Below are 18363 nucleotides of genomic sequence, written 5' to 3' on the forward strand. Positions count from 1 at the left end.
GAAGCCTGCACCGACAAGTCTTTGAGGGTTGTCTAGGGATGGGATGGCAGCTCTGTCTCTTCATCCCTTCCACGGCACAGAGGACAGAACTTGGCACAGGTGCACACGGGATACTTCGCTGATTTACAATGATTACACTGAAACTACAATCCTAGTTCTCCCTATGAATAGGGCATGCTGCCTAACATGAACCAAAGCCATGTACTATGGATCTGTTTCTGTGTACAAGATTATGTCAGTACATGATCTATAAGGCTTTATTTTTCATTTCTTTAGATGTGTTTTGTTCACCTTCTCAGGTATCCTTGGCTCTGTGTATGTAGTATACAAATTATGTATATTTTATGGAATATGCATTACATGTATCTTATATACGATAAATTTTAATGCTTCTGATAAGTTATTGGTTGTTTTGTGTATGTGCACATGTGTGTGCTTATGCATGCATGTGTGCATGTGGAGGCCAGTATCATATATCTTTCCTTTATGGCTACATCATGTTTTAAAAGATTTATTTTTATTTATTTATTGTGTGGCATATGTGCAATGCCCACTGGGACCATAAGAGAGTATCAGGTCCCCTGGAGTTAGAATCACAGGCAGCTGTGAGCTGTCTGATAATGGGTCCTGGAAATTGAACCTGGGTCTTCTGGAAAACAATAAGTATTCTCACCCACTAAGCCATATCTCTCTTACTCTCCATCCCTTTATCCTGGTTTTGAGGCAGGGTCGCTCACTGAACCTATGTTGAAGGAGCTGCGGGAAGGCCTGCTTTTTGTCCTGCCCAGCTCCTGCATGGTTAGCTTTACATCCGAAATAACAACACACAAATTGTATTCATTTAAACACTGCCTGGCCCATTAGTTTCAGCCTCTTCTTGGCTAACTCTCACATCTTGACTAACCCATTTCTAATAATCTGTGTAGTACCACAAAGTGGTGGCTTACCGGAAAGGATTCTAGTGTACGTCCATCTTCAGCTGGAGCTTCATCACATCTGACCCAGAGAGGAGAGGCATGGCGATTGCCTCACTTCCTCCCAGCATTCTGTTCTGTCTACTCCACCCACCTAAGGGCTAGCCTATCAAATGGGCCAAGGCAGTTTCTTTATTAACCAATGAAATTAACTCCTCCTTCAAACCTGGAGTTCACTGATTTGCCTAGACTATCTAGACACAAAGCCCCAGAGATCTTCCTCTCTCTCTCTCCCCAGTAGGAGATTACTGGGACATGTTGGTAGATCTGACTTCTTATGTGGGTACTAGGGATAACAACTCAGGTCCTCCCTACAGTCAAAGGAGAGAGAACCCAAATTGAAGACTTCCACTAGGTTCCTCCACTTCAAACTCTAGGAATCCAGCAGAAGAGAGAGGAGGAATTGTGGGATCCAGAGGGGTCATGAACACCATGACAGTATGCCCTGCAGAATCAATGAAGCAGGACTCATGGGGCCTCACAAAGAACAAAGCAACAATCTCTGAGTCTGCAAGGATCTGTGCTAAGTCCTCTGCATATGTGTTATGGTTGTTGTCTTGGTGTTTTGGGGAGAATCCTGACAGCGGAAGTCAGGGTGTTGCTGGCTGTTATCTGCTCTTAGGACCCTTTTTCTCCTACTGGGTTGCCTTGCCCAGCCTTGATGTCAGGGCTCGTGTCTAGCTTATTGGATGTTGTGTCACACAAGGTCTCTGGGAGGCCTGCTATTTTCTGAAGGAAGATGGGGAGTGGAGTGGTTCTGCAGCAGATGAGACGGGGGGGGGGATACTGGGAAGCAGTGATTGGAATGTGCTCCATGAGAGAAGAATAAAATTAAAATTAAAAAAAAAACTAAGGTTATCATACTTAAATAGTAAGTATTTTACTGGCTCTGCCATATTCTTAGGCCTCTTTTAGTTATCTTATTTACCTTTTTTACTTTGAGTTATAAGTAAATCAGAGGTCTTTAAACTGGAAGGCTGTCAGTCCTGCCTAGCAGAAAGCCATATGTAAGGGCTGGAGAGATGGTTTATTTCTTTGAGCAATGTTGCTCTTTCATAGGACCCAGGTTTAGTTTCCAGTATACAAATGCTGGCTCAGAACCATCTATAACTTCAGTTCCAAGAGATCTAACAACATCTCTGATATCCACAGGTACCAGGCATACACATGATGTACAGACATACATGTAGGCACTCCCTGTGCATGCCAGACATTATAAGTAGCTTGATCTTGTGCAGGTCGCCATAGGTGCTGTGCGTCTGTGCATCCATGGAACAGCCCAGAAGGCAGCACTTGACAGGTCTCCTTCTATCCACAGGCACTGCATTTACATCTTCTCTGCCCCTCCTCCTTGATGTTGCCTGTGTCCCATCTTGATCTCCAGCTCTGGCACTGTCATGCATCTACAAGCCTCACAGTCAAATACTCCTGGACGTGATACTGCTACTTGCTTACCTTCAGGATGAAGAACCCCAGGCCTCAAGCTGAAGAAACCCGTGGAGTGACTTATGTATGCTCAATGGGACACCAGAGCTATGAGTGAGAACACTTTCATCACACCAGCCAGTCTCACGACACATAAGTCTGCTCAGTTCTGAAGCAGAGGAAGAGCTGGAGCCTGGAGGAAGGCATCAGATAATGGAACAGAGATGGCGCAGAAGCCACACTGTGGTTCCCTTTCTTGAAGGGAAGATGCATTTCCTTTTACAAGAAAATTAGTCTTTGAGCTGAACAGCCGTTATCTTTATGAGTTCAACAACAACAACAAAAAAAACCACATCTGGGCTTGGTGACTGTTGACTTCCACCATAGAAGGGGAAGTCGGAGGGTCATGGCACTCTTGCTTGATCATGCATCCACTCCCGAAACTAGTTTTTATGCAGTTCTGTCTTAATTGCATGTGGCTTAAGTGGGGCCTAGAAGTATATAGGTTATGAGACATTATTGAGGAGCCCAATCTATGCAGCTATCAGGGAGTCATCACCATGCCGGGTGAAAACCTCACAGTGTGGCTGCTTTAAAGTCACCCATGCTCCTGTCCGTACCTCCTCACCCATTGCTCTGTAAACTTAACAAACACATTGGCTCCCCATGATCAGTGGTTCTCAACCTTCCTAATTCTGAGACCCTTTAATACAGTTTTTCATGTCATGGTTACTCCCAACCACAAAGTTATTTTTGTTTCTACTTCACACCTGTAATTTCACTACTGTTGCGACTGTTATTTAATATCTGCTATGTAAGATATCTGACATGTGACCCACTAACGGTGTCTGGAACTTCACACTGAGAACCACTGCCTTAGCGTGAACTGTGACGGAACAGTACTTCAGTGAGTCTTCGAGTGCTGACGAGGAGTGGTACATATTGTTTACAATTCCCAGAGAAGGAATTTTAGCGACAATCCGTATGTGTATGTGACTGTGTGTAGCTTTGTGCACACGAGTGTAGGTGTGCACAGCTGCTAGAAAACGGTAGCACATCCCCTAGACCTGGAGTTAAAGATTTTAAGCCACTCTAGATATGTGCTAGGAACTGGACTCAGCTCCTCTCCGAGAGCCTTGGGTGCCCTTAATGGCTAAGTAAAAGTTATGGGATTAATATCATGCTCATATTATGCTGGGAAGTAAACCTAGGGCATTGTGCTTTCTAGGCAAGCACTCTACAGTCGCACCCTAAATTTTTTTAATTAGTGGTATCATTTACAAAGTACAACACACAAATCTTAGGGTACACTTTAGGAACCTCGTAGCCCTCTAGCTAGCTTGCTAAGTTTGTCACTTGGCTTTTTGTTTCTGTAATAAAAGCTCAAGATAAATCAACTTATAATTAGAAAAGTTTTGTTTCCAGTCATGGTTTTTGAGATTTCAGTCTGATTGGTTGGTATCACTCTTTGGGGTCTCTGTTGGGACAGCTTATCACTTCAGAAATAGACTGTAAAGAAATGTTACTTTCCTTGTGGGTGGGAGGAAACAGAAGGAAACAGAGGAGCTAGGCTATTACTGTCTTCTTCAAGAACACACTTTCAGAGATTCAAGATTTTCAAGTGACCGTACGTTTTAATGCTCCTGACCTCTTCAGCAGAAAATGTGCAAACTGTGACACTGTATGACTTCTATATGTCTATCTGTCCAGCCAGCCAGCAGTCAGCCATCCACTCTATCTATCATCTAGCTAGCTAGCTAACACCTGTCTATTACATCCAGATATCTATGTATTTCTCATCTCTCATGTCTATTATCTAGTTGGGAGTTCTCTTTCTCCCAACTTGGTGAACAAATTGTATAGGTAAAAACTAAACGATTTTCAGTACTTCTAAAAGTTGCCTTGTCACTCTCTCCGCTCAGTCTCTACTTCCTCTGAGATAATTCACTCTGGATTTTTCCATGATGGCATTGTTCCTGTTGTTGACCTTTGTACAGCCAGAGTCGTACCACATGCATTCTTTATGTTCAGATCCTTTCTACTCCGTGTTGCTTCAGAGACTTCATGATCGTACATATATGTTGTTCTTTTTGAATCCTGAGATCATTCTATTGTACAGTTATATCATGATTTGTTTATCATTCTCTTGGGCTCCTTCAAGTTTAATCTTTTTTGGATAATACTACCAAGATCATTCCTTTTCTGGATTGTTTTGGGGATGGTAACTGAGATGAGACTTAGTGCCTCATGCATTCCAGACAAGCACTATACTCCTGACCCATAGCCCGAATCTTGTCATGAGCATCTTCATGTGTTCAGAGGCTTCCTTGATTGAAAAACTTTCCCCAGCACCCAGGAGATGGAAACAGGGGGATAAAATGTTCAAGGTCATCTTCACCAACACGGTAAGGTTGGGGCAGGCCTGGACTGCTTATTGAGACCCAATCTCAAAACAACAACAAAAATTAAACTAAACAAAATTCTTACACAAAAACCAAAATCAAATAAAAATATAATCTTTATGACTAATACTCGTGTACTCGAGCTGGAAAAACATTCTGGACCTGTGGCTGTGACTCGGTTGGTAGGGTCTTGTCTAGCAAACACAAAGACTTGGGTTCAATTTCCAGCACCACCTAAGCCATATGTACACATAATCCCAGGGTTCAGGAGGTAGAAGTAGAAGGATCTGAAGTTCAAAATCACCTGTGGTTACATGGTGATTTAAGGCTTGTGGGCTATACCAGATCATGTCTGAAATATAAAGCAAAATAAAATATATATAGGGGGCTGGAGAGATGGCTCAGAGGTTAAGAGCACTGGCTGTTCTTCCAGAGGTCCTGAGTTCAATTCCCAGCAACCACATGGTGGTTCACAACCATCTGTAATGAGATCTAGTGCCCTCTTCTGGTTTGCAAACATATGTGCAGGCAGAACATTGTATACATAATAAATAAATAAATCTTTAAAAAAATAAAGTATGTAAAAAAGAAAGAATCTGTCTGTGTTCTGTGAATCTTCTTAAGTAACGAGAGGCTTAGCCACCTCTTATGAAAGGTGTATTGGCCAATAGTGACTACCATATCTGCTTCTAAATTTACATAAATCTCAGCACTGACATGCTTACACCATCTCAGCAGGAACCTGGAAGCTCAGTGTTAGGCATTTTGGAAGTTACAGAAGTAAGACCTGAAAGTTAACTGAGCCAGAAGTGGATAAGTGCATCAAGTCTCTGAAGAGTTTATAGGAACATGTCGCAACAGATGCCATCTACGCATTTCCTGAAAGTGGATGTGGGAGGAAGGAACTGACCAGCAGACTCAAAACCAGTCCTGCCTACTCACCGAGGTTGAAGAGACTACACTACCCTGGACCTATTCTTCTGCTGATAGTAGACCTTTGGAGCAGCTGCTGAGCCACCATGATCCCTAGGCTTCTTTCCTTTCTCTGCCTCCGTAAGTTGTTCTGGGTTGTCCACTCCATCTCCAGGAAATCATAAAAGTGGTGAGATGCTTTTGATGGGGATTAAAGCTAGATCTCATACCAGATCAGTGTCTTGAGTGTGTAGAATGAACCAGGAATCTCATTGTACATGCTAGGACAAAACCAATGCTCAAATGTAGTAGAAGTAGATGGGGGAATTAGGGGCTGGGGATGTAGCTGTGTTGGTAGGGTGCTTGTTTACCTAGTGAGTGTGAAGCCCTGGGTTCCAGCCTCAGTACTATAAACTAATTGTGACACAAATCTGTCATCCCAGTACATGGAAGGTGGAGAGAGGCAGATCTTACGTTGAAGGACATTTTCAGCTAAGTAGGGACTTCAAGGCCTACTGGACTGCTTGAGACCACACACACACACACACACACACACACACACACACGACAGAACATAGAAAGAATGGGAAGGAATCAAAACTGACAAGTTCTATCTGCTGCTGCTAGCCAAGGCTGAGTCAGTAGCAACTATTTCTTTTCTGTGATGCCAGCTTGTTATGACTGAGACACATCAGAGAACTTTTTGTTTATTATATTTAAATTATTTTGAGTTAGACTTTTACTATGCAACCCTGTATGACCTGAAACTCAGTACCTAGACTAGACTGGCCTTGAACTCAAAGAGATCCTTCTCTCTACACTCTCAGATGGTGTGATTACAGGTTGTACAACCTTGTTTAGGTATTTTTGATGTAATAATAACTACACTAGGTGATAAACAGTATTAAATAACTTCTAGTCAGGTTGCCATGGCACACACCTGTAATCCCAGCTCTGTAGAAGTGGAGGCAGGAGCGTCAAAAATTCAAAGCCATCCACTTACATAGTGAAATTGAGTCTGTCTGGGTTATATAAGACACTATGTAAAAATAATAACAAACAGATATGGTGGGACATCTTTAATCCCAGTACTGAGAGCAGGAGACAGCTGGGTGTCTGTCTGATCTATAGAGTAAGGTCCAGGATACACAGAGAAATCCTGTCTCTAAGCACCAAAAAGAAAATAAACAAGCATGAGCACAGGTCCCACAACTTCTTCCATTGAGCTCAGAGTGTCTTTCCCTAATTCATGATATTTCCCTTTTTCCTTTAATTTATTGAGTGTGTGCATGTGCCTGTGCACATGTACGTGTGCAGGCACACATGTGCACATATATACGACCTATTTAGTCCATTTACCTTTAATCATATGGATATGTGTCCATGACTGACCACGTGGCATTGGACAACCTCTGTGGGAACTCATTCCTGGAAGGGACTGATTCCCCTCTCAGCATCCATTCTCCATCTGTATCTCATCATATAGGGGTCAAACCATGTGGAGGTAGGATGGGTTTAATTATAGATATATTTTTATTACATTGATTTATTTGTGTACATTGTAAATGAGTTGTGTGCTTGTGGGCGTGTTTGCCTGGCCTCATCTATGTGTGAGGATGTGCATGAATGTGTGGGGGCAAGAGGTCAACCTCACACGTTATTCTTCACTGGCTATTCATGTTGTTTTTGAGACAAGGTCTCTTTTTGGTCTGAGGCTCGCCAACTTAGCTAGGCTGGCTAGCCACTGAGCTCAAAGGATCCTCCTGTCTCCACCTTCCCAGCACTGGGGTTACAAACACACACTACAACAGTGATCTTTTTCACATGGGTATTGGGCATTAAACTTACTTATATGGAGAGATTCACTGACTGAACCATCTCCTGAACCTCCCTCCACAGGGTCTTTTTTTTTCTCTGTTTTGAGAGAGGATCTCTCTATGCAATCCTAGCTGTCCTTGAACTTACTATGTAGACCAAGCTGGACTCAAACTCACTGAGGTCCTCCTGCTTCTGACTCCTGAGTGTTGTAATTAAAGGCATGCACCACCATGCCCATCCTCCTCGGGTCCTTGATACCATTAGGAGTAGGCTAACTTCTTATCTCCCCAGTGTCCTAAAGGTTGGTGCCCTTTCCTTGGAGGAGAGGTGATGACCCAATGTGACCCATGTCCCAGTAGGATGGTGACTGTATGAAGCTTGGGGATACGAATGAGAATTGGAAGGGTTTGTGGAAGCTTGTTGAACTAAGATGGAACCCTTGGAGTGAGATCAACAAAGTGATAATGACCAAACTCAGGTACAAGCTGAAGCTACAGCACAGATGAGGGATCATGTAACTCCTCAAAGGCAGACACCAGTGATAAGATGCCAGTGCTCTCAGAGTGCCCCTATGGACCAGGGAGGGTGACTAGGTGACTTCAGGCAAGAACTTGTGCCTCATGTTTAATTCTTTTCTAGGACTGTGTGTTGGGCAAACAGACATTCCTGACAATGGTAAGTGGGTCTTCAGGCAAACTCTCCTTGATTCTTCTCCCCAAATACCCTGTTTTTCCTCCCCCTTTTCAATCTTATGTGTGTGTCCATGTGCTTACGCAAGTACGTGTGTGTGTGTGTGTGTGTGTGTGTGTGTGTGTGTGTGTGTGTGTGTGTGTATTCATGTAGAAGTCAGCTGTAGTGTTTTCTGCTGCCTGGGGGACCAGCAGCAGCAGTACAGGGCTCAAAAGAAATCCATGGAGTCTGAGTACCATGACATGTTTATCTGAGAGGTAAGGGAAAAGACACACACACACACACACACACACACACACACACACTCCTGATGATTTCCTTTTTATTCTATCACTGTATTCCCTTCTCTACAGCTTATATAAGTCGTTCAGGCAATATAGGAATTACAGTGTGGTTACATTCTATTTTTCAAGTGAATGATTATAACGAATAATGGTAAAAACAAGTTTTTCATCTCTTTTGTGATAAAAACAAAATAGCATCCCAAGGCCTCACATACATTTATAAGTAACCTGTTACAGATTAACAGTGTGAGCAAGCAGGGGATGTTTTCTCGCCATCTTTAACTGGCAGGCTGTGTATTGTGGTTACAAAGAGAGAATCAATCACTTCATTCTTTATCTTGAAAGGCAATCCTATAAGGAATCACAGACCTACACTGTTATCCGTGAAAAACCATCAGCCAGCTCTACTCTAAGTCCTTAGGTTGCATACCTACTCATTAATAGTTTCCTATCTCAGGAGACTGAGGGCGAAAGTGGGTACAAGAAATTAATCATCACCTGTGACCATCAGTCAGTCCTAGCAAAGAAAATATGTCAGCGAGTAACAACTGGGCTGCTCTGTAGTTTTGACCCTAACCTAATGAATCTGTAACTCAGCTCTGTGCCCTCGTGAACTTTAGGTTGTTTTTTAGGGTTTTCCAGCACATCTGACTTAACCTGAGCTTATTTTAAGGCTTTGTTTCAGCTATGATGCACACTGAAAACTGTGAGTGCATCTTTCAACATTAAGATATAAAGAATTCGATCCAGCCGGGCCGTTGGAACGCTATTGTTTTTCTTAGTCATTAGCCTGAACTATGAGCTATGCAGCTCTTTAGGTAAAACTCATAGGCCCTAGCCGTATAACACGTTCCTGTATTTATTTTTAATCACTAAAACTTTATTTATTCTAACATTATCATTATCAACTAGACACAAAATTTTTATTAACACAAAATCATCTCCATAATAATCCACAGCTAAAAATGCCCAGCAGAACAGGATGTTTCCATGAGATAAACGTGCTACACTACAGGCAGTGGGACCTCCCCACAGCCACTGACACCATGCTAGACCCCAGAGAAAGATGACGGTGGCAAACCCATAAAGGCACAGCAGAAGAAAAAGACATTCTGGAGACTGTTCTCACGGCCTTGCCTATCTGAGATTCACCCATCAGGGATTTGCCTTCTCGTGGACTGACACCTCAAACTTCAGTTACCACCTGCTCAGTACCTCTGACATGGTCACAAGCAAGTGTATTTTCCCAGGAGTCCTCATCCTTTTTATTTTATTTCATTTTATTATGTGGCATGCTGTAAATCTTTCGCTTTTTCTTTGAGGCAAGTTCTTTCATTGGGCCTGGGGCATGCCGATTAGGGTAGACTAGCTGGCCAGACAGCCCTAGGGGCCCATCTGTCGCCACGTCCCCAGCAATGGGACTGCAAGTATACACTACCAAAACCTGATTTCTAGGCAGAGGCCAGGATTCCAACTTAGGTACTCATGCTTGGATCACAAGTACTTTACTAATTGAACTACCTCGGCAGTACTTTCTTGTAGACAGAAGTTTCTGTCCTGCCTATTTCCACAGCTATTCAGTCCCAAACAAACACACACAGGCTTACATTAATTATAAACTGTCTGGCCTATTAGTTCAGGCATATTATTAACTAGCTCTTACAATTTAAATTCTTGTATATTTTTAGCCTCACTTTTATCAATGAGGCATTCTCATCTTGCTTCCTCTGTATCTGGTGGTGACTGCATCTCTGCCTTCCTCTTCCCAGAATTCTCCTCATCTGGTTGCCCCGCCTATACTTCCTGCCTGACTGACTATAGGCCAATCAGCGTTTTATTAAACCAATGTGAATGACAAACCTTTACAGTGTACAAGAGCTGTATCCCACAGTACTCTCTTCTTCGCTACAAAAAAGAGGAGGGAGGAGCTCTGTGAGCAGGTAAGTATGTCTGACGCAGCCCTGGGCTCTGTTTGCTTCCAGGGTCGCCTCCCAAGCCTAGCCTCAGCGTTTGGCCCAGTTCAGTGCTTCCCACCAAGAGCAGTGTGACAATGCAATGTAGGAGCCCCACCCCAAGTGAATTCTTCGTCCTCAAAAAGGAAGGGCTGGTTTTTGATTCTAAGAAGCCAAATGATTCGACAGAGATGACTGAGTTTCATATCCCTGAGCTACAACAGAATGACGGAGGACACTACACCTGTGAATCCTACAGCAAATGGCTCAATGGCATATCATCACAGCCCAGTGATGCCCTTCTCCTGTTGGTCACAGGTGAGGAGGGCTTATCTCAGGGAGATATATGGTATCTTCAGAGAGAGGTGGAGTGAGGGACTGGAAGAAGGGAGGAAGAAGAGGGGCTGGATCTCCAGAACAAGGGATAAAGGAGCAGGAATGTGGTTCCACCTAGGCTTTGTGAGAGAGGAAAATCTCTGTCCTGGAGCCACAGTGCACAGTGAGAGGATGAGGCTCATGAGCTTCCTGCCACAGGAAAAAGAATTTAAAAACAAAAAACAAACAAGCAAGCAAACAAAAACCTTATCAGGCTGTGGTGCACACATTTTTTGTCCCAGCACTAGAGAGGCAGAGGCAGGTGGATCTCTGTGAGTTTGAAGCCAGCCTGGTCTACAGAGCAAGTTCCAGAACACAGAGAAACCTTGTCTCAAAAAAAACCAAAAGGAATAACATCACTAACAACAAAAAACAAGAATGTGCATGAGGCCAACAGTTTCTTCCCTTGCGCTCAGAGCCTCTTTCTTGTCCAGGGTACTTGCCTAAACCTTCCCTCCAAGCTTTCCACTGGGGCACAGTGGCTGCGGGAAGCAAGGTGACATTGCAGTGCCAGAAGGAAGGCAGTGTGCTCGGACCCATAAGCTTTGCCTTGCTGAAGGAGGGACGCTCATCTCCTGTGCAGATGAGGAGCTCAGTGGGAACGGTGCTAGACTTCTCTCTTCAGAATGTGACAGCCAGAGATTCAGGGAAATACAGCTGTGTGTACTACCAGCCTAGGGCTCGCTATCGGGCCTCAGCCCCCAGCAATCCCCTTGAGATCTCCGTGACAGGTAAGGTTTGCTATTATTTTCTGAACACTTGTGTCTGTCTGTGTGATGTGGGAGGGAGTAGTTAGCATACATGTTTTATGTATTTATTTATTTAGGATTTGCTTCAAGGTATATTTTCTCCACCTAGGTTCTATTTACATCTCTTTTTATATTACCTTTTTAGAAATACAAAGAGATTCAATACGCACATTTTCTCAAAGCTGAAGCATATCCTTTCTCCCTTAAGTCCCATTGCAAAGTAACACCATGTTGTAGCCTATAAAGCAGGCAACTTTATAATGCAATGCGAATTACAATTTGGATGATAAAAGTTATTACACATGAGTGAGTTTGTATCTCCAAATCAATGGAACAAATTATGTTCCCTGTTTTGTAGCATATGGTATCCTCATAATTGCCTAGCATACATGTTTTATTTAGTTATGCAAATATTTATATTTTTGTTGATTGTTATTATTATTGTGTTGAGACAGAGTCTTACTATATAGCCCAGCTGGCCTTGTAACTCACTATGTAGACCAGGCTAGCCTCAAATTAACAGAGATCTGCCTGCCTTTGTCTCTGAATACTAAGACTAAAGGGATGCACTGCTAGTCTGCTGGCTTCTTGTTATTTTAACTAGTCTTTTGGATCACTATAAAGTTAATCTTAATGGGGTATAGAATCACTAAAAAAACAAATCTCTGGGCTTGTCCATGAAGGATTGTCTAGACAAGGTTAACTAAGGTAGGAAGACTCATCCAAAATGCAGTTGGTGCCATCAATGGATTTCGATCTCAGACTAAATAAAAAGGCTACAGTGAACTGAGCCCCAATCTCTCTCTCTCTCTCTCTCTCTCTCTCTCTCTCTCTCTCTCTCTCTCTCTCTCTCTCTCTCTCTCTCTCTCCTGACTGTGGATGCTCTTGCTGTCATGCCTTCCCCACGATGATCCACAGCAACCTCACACAGTGAATCAGAACAAACCCTTCCTTTGGTTGCTTTATTTGGGTATTTGATCACTGATAACAGCACACAAAATAATGAGTTTAATCAGGTGTCTGTACGCAAGTAACAAGGACATTTATTCTTACTCCCTCACACCTTCCCTTGCCATGCCTTGTCCCCTGCCTGCCCCCAAACTGTGCTCCTCTCTTCTCCTGGTTAGTTTCAATGTCTGCTTTGTTGTTCAATGCATTCTATTATCTATTCTTTATTCTCCCCTAATTCTCGTCCCCACTTCTCGTAATCCCCTGTGTAGTTTAGAGCCCCCCATACATGAATACACACATTCATGCACATATACATATAATTTTTAACCTATTTTTTACATTTGAAAGAAAACATATGCTTCTCTTTCTGAATCTGGTTTATTTAACATAATGATCTCCAGTAGACGCCATGACTTTATTTTTCTTCATGGCTGTATAAAATTCTGTAAAGTACACATATCACATTTGCTCCCTTCTTCTGATGATGAATGCCTAGGCTGGCTCAGTTTCCTTGCTGTTATGAATAAGGTAGCAGTAAATATGAAGGACAGGCATCTCTGTGATATATTGACTTAGAGTCCTCTAGGTATGTACCAAGGAGTGATACAGCTGGATTGTATGATAGTCTTCTTTGCAAATTTTTGGAGAAACTTCCATACTGATTTCTATGGAGGTTGCACAGGTTTACTTCCAGCAATGTTGAGGCTGCCTCTCTCCCAACGTCAGCACCATCTTTTGTTGTTACTTGTTCGGCCATTTGGATTGTGATAAGATAGAATCTCATGGCAGCTTCAATTAGCATTTGTCTGATGGCTAAGACTATTGAACATCTTTGTAAACTGTTTAAAAGTCATTTGTGCTTCTGGCTCCGAGAACTGTCTATTCAGTTCCTTCACTCATACATTATTTGGATGACTTTTATTGCTTAACTTTCAGAGTTCTTTATATATTCTATGTAATTATCCTCTGTCTGATGCACAAGATTTTTCTCCATTCTTCATGATGTCTATTTTTTATTTATTTTTCAATTCAAAATTTTACACTTCCTCCCCTCCTCCCAATCCCCTCCCTCTCCCCCACTTGCCCTCCTCCCTCCCACTGCCCTTGTGAGAAGTCCAAGGCCCTCCCTCCTCCATCCAGGCCTAGGAAGGTGTGCATCCAAATAGACTAGGGTCCCAAAAAGCCAGCACATGCAGTAGAAACATGTCCCAGTGCTATGATGGCTTCTCAGTCATCCCCCACTGTAGAGTGTTTCCTTTGTCATACAGAAGTCTTTTAATTTCATGCAGTCCCCTTTGTTAGCTCTCTGGATTGCTTCCCATGCTATCAAAGTGTTATTTCGGCAAGTCCTTGTCTATGTCTATATCTCCAGTGCTTTCCCTCTAGCACCGTCGAAGGTTCTGGTCTAAGGTCTTTGGTCTATTTAGAATTGACTTTTGTGCAGGGTGAGAGATGTGCATCTACTTTCATTCTTCAACAACTAGACATCAATATTCTCGCATTATTTGTTAAAGAGGATATATTCTGCAATTTGTTTTTATTGTTTTTGAGACAAGGACTTGCTCACTTTGTAGCCCAGGCTGCCATGAAACCCGTGGAGATCTGCCTAGTCCCAGAGTGCTGGAATTAAAAGTGTGCACCACCATGCCTGGCTTCAGTGTATGTTTTTTACTACATCATCAGAATTAGGTGAATCACACCACATGAGCTGATTCCTGGTCATCCATTCTATTTGACTTGTCTACATGTCTGGTTTTACACTAGTGCCATTTTGCTTTTGTGGGTTTGATGTTGTTCCTATCACTTAGATAGATAGATAGATAGATAGATAGATAGATAGATAGATAGATAGATAGATGATAGATAGAGTATCATGATGCTCTCAACATGGCTTTTCTGCTAAAAAATATTTTTGCAATTTGATGTCTTATGTGCTTCCATATGTATTTCAGCATTGCTTCTTCTAGTACTGTAAAGAATATTGTTGAGATTTTGAAAAAGATTACATCTGTGGATTGCTTTTGGTAATACAGTCCTTTTACAATATTAATTCTGAAAATCCATGAGCATAGGAGGTCATTCCATGTTCTAGCATCTTCTTCAGTTTCTTCAGTGAGTTGACATTTCACTGTAAAGATATTTGACCTCCTACACTTATTCCTGTAGATATAGTCAAACATTTATAAGTGGGTTTTTCTCCCTGATGTAGTTCCATTACTGTTTGAAGTTTTCAATACTATCCAAAGTTTTCTGTCATGGTGTTGCTCCCTTAAATGCTACACATCTTGTTTGTAAATCCTCCTTTTGCCTTTGTGATCTCCAACAGAGAGTGATCACTGCTAGGTGTGAAGGTCTGTGTAGTCAGTAATGATAGGTGAAGAGTGATGCTTATATGGTGGTGAAGTTGCCTGCCTCTCCCTGTGGGTCTTGCCTGCAGTTGAGCTTGCTACTGGTGTGTTTAGTTATGAAGCTGCACTCTTTGGGATGAACTCATTCTTGTGTGGTATCTTTAAAAACAGATCAACGCCCAGCATTACATCAGCTCCTCCTCCTTGTTCTCTTTATCCTCCTCTCCTTCTCCTTCTCCTTCTCCTTCTGCTTTTGCTCTCTCTCTCTCTCTCTCTCTCTCTCTCTCTCTCTCTCTCTCTCTCTGTGTGTGTGTGTGTGTGTGTCCATGTGTTTAAGTGCACTCACATGCCAAGATGCATGTGTGGATGTCACAAGACAGCAATGGCCCCTATCAGTCTCTTTGCCTTTTTCCCTGGGCGAGACAGGGTTACTTGCAAGTTCACTGCTGCAGATACCAGGCTAGCTGGCCCTCAAACTTCTGTAGGTTCTCCTGCTATCTCACTACAGTATATGGTTTTGATATGCACTACTGTATCCAGCTTTATGTGGCTTCTGGGGTTCAGGCACTTTACCCACTTAGCCATTTCCCTCACTCCTTACCATTCAATAGCTCCTCTTAAATGAAGGGGAGATAAACAGCGAAACAGCCTTTCCTCTGCTAGGTTCAAATTTTCTGAAACTCACTGCCTATATGGCATTTTGTGGTCCAAGGAGGCTTGCTGGCCTGCCACTGATTTCTGTGTTCTGTAGATCTATGTGTCTCTCCTTTGATCTATGCATTGTATCAACAATTAACCCCTAATACATTAAGGAAAATTAAGAAAAATGGAAGAGAGCAGAGGTAGAAATAAGATAAAGCCAAAAAAGGAAAAGAGCTAATGTAACTGGAGGTTGCTGTCTTGCCCACCATTTCCCTAAGAACCACTCTGAGGCTTAATATTAATTATAATTGTTTGGCCTATTAGCTCAGGCTTATTGTTAACTAGCTCTTACAGCTTAAATTAACGCATTTTCATTATTCTATGTTTTATCATGAGGCTCGTCGCTTACTATCTCACATCTTGCTTCCCCGGCAGCTGCTAGCATCTCCTCTGAGTCCGCCTTCTTTTTCCCACTATCTCTGTTTGTATTTCCAGTCTAGCTATATTCTGCTCTGCCACAAGCCAAAGCAGCTTCTTTATTAACTGGTGGCAATAAAACATATTCACAGCATAGAGAGGAGCATCCCCACATTAAGCTAAGGTAAACACAAGGAAAAGAAAGTAAAGGAATACCCATTTCAAGTTAAATTTTAAAACCCATTTAGAGTTAAGTCTTTAGAGAACAGAGTCCATTATGCAAGTGGACATATGGGAGTCAGATTCGTTCAATCTGTCTGTGAAGGCGGGATGCCCTCTGTGGCCAGTCATGATCATCTTCTCCCTTTCAGAGTCACCAGATACCATGACAGAAGGCTACACACCCCCAGACTCCTTGACAGAAGGCTATGTCATGGGTAACCTCATTCGACTTGCACTGGCAGCTGTAATTGTGCTAATAATGGGAGGCTTCCTGGTTGAAGCCTGGCATAGCCAGAGGCTGTCTCCAAATAGACCCTGGTAAAATAATTGAACATTCCTTTTTTTTTAATGGTCTCTTGTGTTATTATGAGGGTCTTCTTCATCCCGGGTTGATAGAGGTATAATTGACAGATACAAGTTGAATTGTATTTATTATGTACAAGCAATATATTGGCATATTTAATTATAAAAAGTAAATGTATGTGTGTTTTGCCTGAATGTATGTCTGTGTAGCAGATGTATGTCTGTACCATGTGCATGTCTGATGCCTGAAGAGGACAGAAGAGGGTACTGAAGTTCCAAAGCACAAATGGTTGTAAGCAACCATATGGGTGCTGGAAATTGAACCAAAATCAAGCAAGAGCACCCAGTACTTTTAACCACTGAGCCATCCTTCCAGCCCCAACATATTTAATTTTCATGTGTCAATTATACTCTAATCACCCTAGGAAAAAAAGTAAGTAATCAATTATGTACTGAATAAGAAGTTTCACCAGTCATGAAATGGCCTCCACAAAGCAGCTATCGAATCTGCCCACCAATCTGGACCTACATTTGTGGCAATTTTTAATTATCCAATTCAGCCATGTTACTTAGAGTAACTATGCCCTACCCTAAATCAATATAGGTTCATCTAAAAGACAGGTCCCCCACAGTGGTGTCTCAGGATTCTCCACACAGGCACACAGGAAAATTCCTTTCACCAAAGGGTAGGGATAATAAGAAGGGGCTACAGAGATGACTCGGATGTTAAGAGCACTTGTTGCTCTTACAGTGGACAGAGTTTTGTTCCAGAGTATCCAGTGTTCTCTTCTGACTCTGAAAGCACTTGGCACACAAATGGTGCACACAGTATACATGCAGGCAAAAACTCATACACATAAAATAAAGTGATAAATATCAAACAATGAAAAAAGTGGTCCGGGGGTATAGCTCAGTGGATGGAGTGCTTGCCCGTCCTTTATTCTTTATAAGTTATTTTATGTTTATGGGCGTTTGCCTGCATTTTTATCTGTGCATCATTTGCATGAAGTGCCCAAGGAGGTGAGAAGAGGACCATGGATTCCCTGGAGCTGGAGTTAGAGATGTCAGTCATGAAGTCCAGTACTTGGTACTCAGCTCTGCATAAACAGTTTATAGTTTATGGTGTACACCTGTAATCCCAGCATTTGGGAGTCAGGAGTTCAAAGTCATCCTTGGCTACATAGCAAGTTTGAGGACAGCTTGACCATGAGACTCTGTCTCAACACTCTCCCTGCAAATGAAGCATTTAGGAAGGACATTTGAACATCTCCACATGGGAAGGGTGGGAAATGGGTGTGGGTGGGAATCTCCCAAATTTAGCGATTGTCTTCCTCTCGATTAACCTTTGACTTTCTTTACCCACAGGCCCCACAATGCCCCAGGGAAATAATGACTCCTTGGCGAAATGGGACAAAATTATCCCTGTGGATTTCTGTGCAACCGTGATGGCAGCTTTTGTGGGAATCACCCCAGGACAGAATGATGGCTGCCTCATTCCGACTCTTCAAGTAGAATAGAGGCCATACTTGATTACAGATGTAATGAGTCTTTCTCTGTTCCACCTGCCAGCCCCCAAGTAACCACACAGAGACTTATTAATTATGAAAGCTTGGCCCTTAGCTTAGGCTTGTTCCTAGCTAGTTCTTATAACTAAATTAACCAATATTTTTTAATCTGTGTTCTTTTACTTGGCTCGGTTACCTTTACTCTGTATTGCCCATCCTCTTTCCTTCACATCTGACTGGAGACCCCCCTTACTCTTTCCCTGAGACCTCTCTCTGTTCCCAGAAGTCCTGCCTAACCTCTTCCCGCCTAGCTGTTGGCCATTGAGCTCTTTATTAAACCAATCACAGTGACACATCTTCACACAGTGTAAAGGAATATTCCACATCATACAGT

The 18363-nt window shown here is 42.5% G+C and overlaps 1 protein-coding gene across 1 annotated transcript; it reads left to right on the forward strand.

The window, feature by feature from the left end:
- The first annotated feature begins 5758 nt into the window (after positions 1-5758).
- Tarm1 (T cell-interacting, activating receptor on myeloid cells 1) lies at positions 5759-18363 on the forward strand. Its single transcript, XM_075988708.1, has 6 exons — positions 5759-5854; positions 8171-8206; positions 10488-10775; positions 11267-11563; positions 16311-16479; positions 17830-18363. Exons 1-6 carry the CDS (start codon positions 5821-5823, stop codon positions 17852-17854), a joined length of 849 nt encoding a protein of 282 aa, XP_075844823.1. The 5' UTR covers positions 5759-5820; the 3' UTR covers positions 17855-18363.

This window comes from Microtus pennsylvanicus, chromosome 1, assembly GCF_037038515.1.
Source record: "Microtus pennsylvanicus isolate mMicPen1 chromosome 1, mMicPen1.hap1, whole genome shotgun sequence".
Lineage (NCBI taxonomy): Eukaryota > Metazoa > Chordata > Mammalia > Rodentia > Cricetidae > Microtus > Microtus pennsylvanicus.